The sequence below is a fragment of the Rhagoletis pomonella genome, unplaced genomic scaffold, assembly GCF_013731165.1.
Source record: "Rhagoletis pomonella isolate Grant_MI unplaced genomic scaffold, Rhpom_1.0 Rhpom_scaffold_00009, whole genome shotgun sequence".
NCBI classification, from domain to species: domain Eukaryota; kingdom Metazoa; phylum Arthropoda; class Insecta; order Diptera; family Tephritidae; genus Rhagoletis; species Rhagoletis pomonella.
The window spans coordinates 24,974,088-24,976,242 of record NW_023458563.1 but is presented as its reverse complement, the minus strand read 5'-3'; the positions used below and the strand labels follow the sequence as shown (position 1 = coordinate 24,976,242).

Genomic DNA, 2,155 nt, shown 5'->3' with positions numbered 1-2,155 from the left:
TTTTTTCTCAGGTACTTTTTATGATTATTGTTATTTTCAATATCACCAAAGCTATATTATTTTTTCATATTTTTTGCAGTCTGCACAGCCCCACAGCATTTCTATAACAGAAAGCGAGAGTAGTATCGAAGATACAAGTACTGATTTACTTGGTGAATTATTAAATCAAATAAGTTCACCTACATACAGCGCGTCATGCATTTCAGAAGCTTATTTGGCTATTGAAACATTCAATGAATTCACCGACACTAAAACCAATTTAGCCGACTTCTGGGAACGAAAAAAGTTTTCACGCACAATTTTGTACCAGCTTTCTCAAATTATTCACGCAACGCCGTCAACGCAAGTGAGTGTAGAGTGTGCATTTTCGACACTGAGATATATAGTGGATGACTATAGGTAAAATTAACAGAAATAATTTTACTTTTAAGGTTAAATAATAAGTAAAAATGTAATTTATATCGTTGCTGTATCGGTATTAGACTGCGATTTAAGTTTGAATATCATTTATTTAACTTCTTTGGATGAATATACATAAAACAAATGAATTTCAAAAGCATAATTTACATATATATCGAGCCCTAACCGCCAAAATAACGTAAGCGACATTTTTTTCAAAATTTTATTTTTGATGCAGAAATGCATCTAGACGCTATAGGAATATTTCTACATCAAAAAGAAAGTTTTGAAAAAAATGTCGCTTACGTTATTTTGGCGGTTAGGGCTCAATATGTATTACATGCATACTTAGTAAAAACGTAAATAAAAACAATCTCCAAATAGAAATCCTAGAACGAAATGGAAATTATTTACGTTATGCATACATATCGCACATTTGCTGCAAGAGTGTCAATTCAAAATAATATAAAATCGAGTTAAGTATACAGAAATTATCGCTACCTGTTCTTCTATGTAAAAATTTCATAGCTGTATCGATTACTAGTACCTCACTAGAACAAAATATGTATTCATTTTGCAATGCGAGTTTTTAATTTTTTAATCATGACACTCCTGCCGAAAGTGTCGCGTCAAAGCATAGAATCGCCCATTTCAAAAGTTAAGCCAATATAAAGCTAAGATGGCCTTAACTTTAAACAAAAGAAATTTAAATATTTTAACATATTTGGGTTTTCGGTCATTAAATATCATCACAAATGTATGTATGTATGTACATTGTTGCTCAGCGATATTATTTAAAAAATGCATAATAATAATCCATAATTTATATATTACTAGCAGACCCGGCGAACTTCGTCCCGCCCAAAATTTTTTTATCTTTTATTGAAACTTTTTGGGCCAACATTTTCACCAACAGTTCACGTTTGCGATTTTCATTGGCATATTCATCTGCTAAGATTATAAAGTGTTATATCCGTGAAGAAGTTCTTGAAATTTTCCAACTGTGCAGCATTTCATAGCACGGTTATTCGCAAAACGAAAAAAATTTGAAGAATTTTTTCCTCTTCACGACCTGGCGGCAACAATGACCCGGTTCTATATTACATCTGCCCTAGAAGCTTTACAGTACAGTTGGTGGCGATTTCAAAATGGGTGCGAATCATTGTTCTACAGAAATATAAATACATATACTTATTTCAGACGAAAGACATTAAAAGCTGGAACGCATAATAATATTGTCAAATCACATCCATTGGGCCAATCGTAACACAGTAGAGTTCAATGGTGCAACAGGTCGATTTAATCTGACCTTCACGGCACCTTTTCTCACTTGGCTATTTCGAGTAATAACTCGACTCCAGCGCCACTTGGCAGCCCGTTTTTGCAATAGTATTGCTCTTACAATTACCACCACATATTTAAAATATTAGCCAAATCGGATCATAAATACGATTTTTAGTAATAACTCAACTACAGCGCCAACTGGCGGATTAAATTATGAAACTAAACCATCCAGAGACCTACTCAAACACTTACAAAAAATTTCGTTAAAATACAATAGCTCCAATTTTTCTCCAAGAGTATGCGATTGATTTCGTATATCTCCATACCAAGTTCCAGAACTCTACCGTGAAAACTTCCAGAGATACGTAGTATGACAACTTTGGTTTGTATGGGAGGTGTCACGCCCCCTTTTCCAATAGCTCCAAGTTCCAAAACTACCATGAACACTTCCAGAGATATGAAGTATGAAAAA

At 33.6% G+C, this 2,155-nt stretch overlaps 1 protein-coding gene across 7 annotated transcripts in view; it reads left to right on the top strand.

Annotated features, from left to right (window-relative positions):
- The window catches only part of LOC118745657 (epidermal growth factor receptor kinase substrate 8-like protein 2), a 193,545-nt gene extending 193,103 nt beyond the window's left edge, over nt 1–442 (top strand). For 3 of the 7 annotated variants that reach the window (XM_036479211.1, XM_036479207.1, XM_036479209.1), the window contains one exon: nt 80–441. In XM_036479211.1, coding sequence (XP_036335104.1) covers nt 80–123 — 44 coding nt within the window. In that variant the 3' untranslated portion in view covers nt 124–441. Of the gene's footprint in view, nt 1–79 lie in introns of all 7 variants that reach the window. The other 4 variants (XM_036479210.1, XM_036479212.1, XM_036479208.1 and 1 more) reach the window with 2 other exon arrangements.
- The last annotated feature ends 1,713 nt before the right edge of the window (nt 443–2,155 follow it).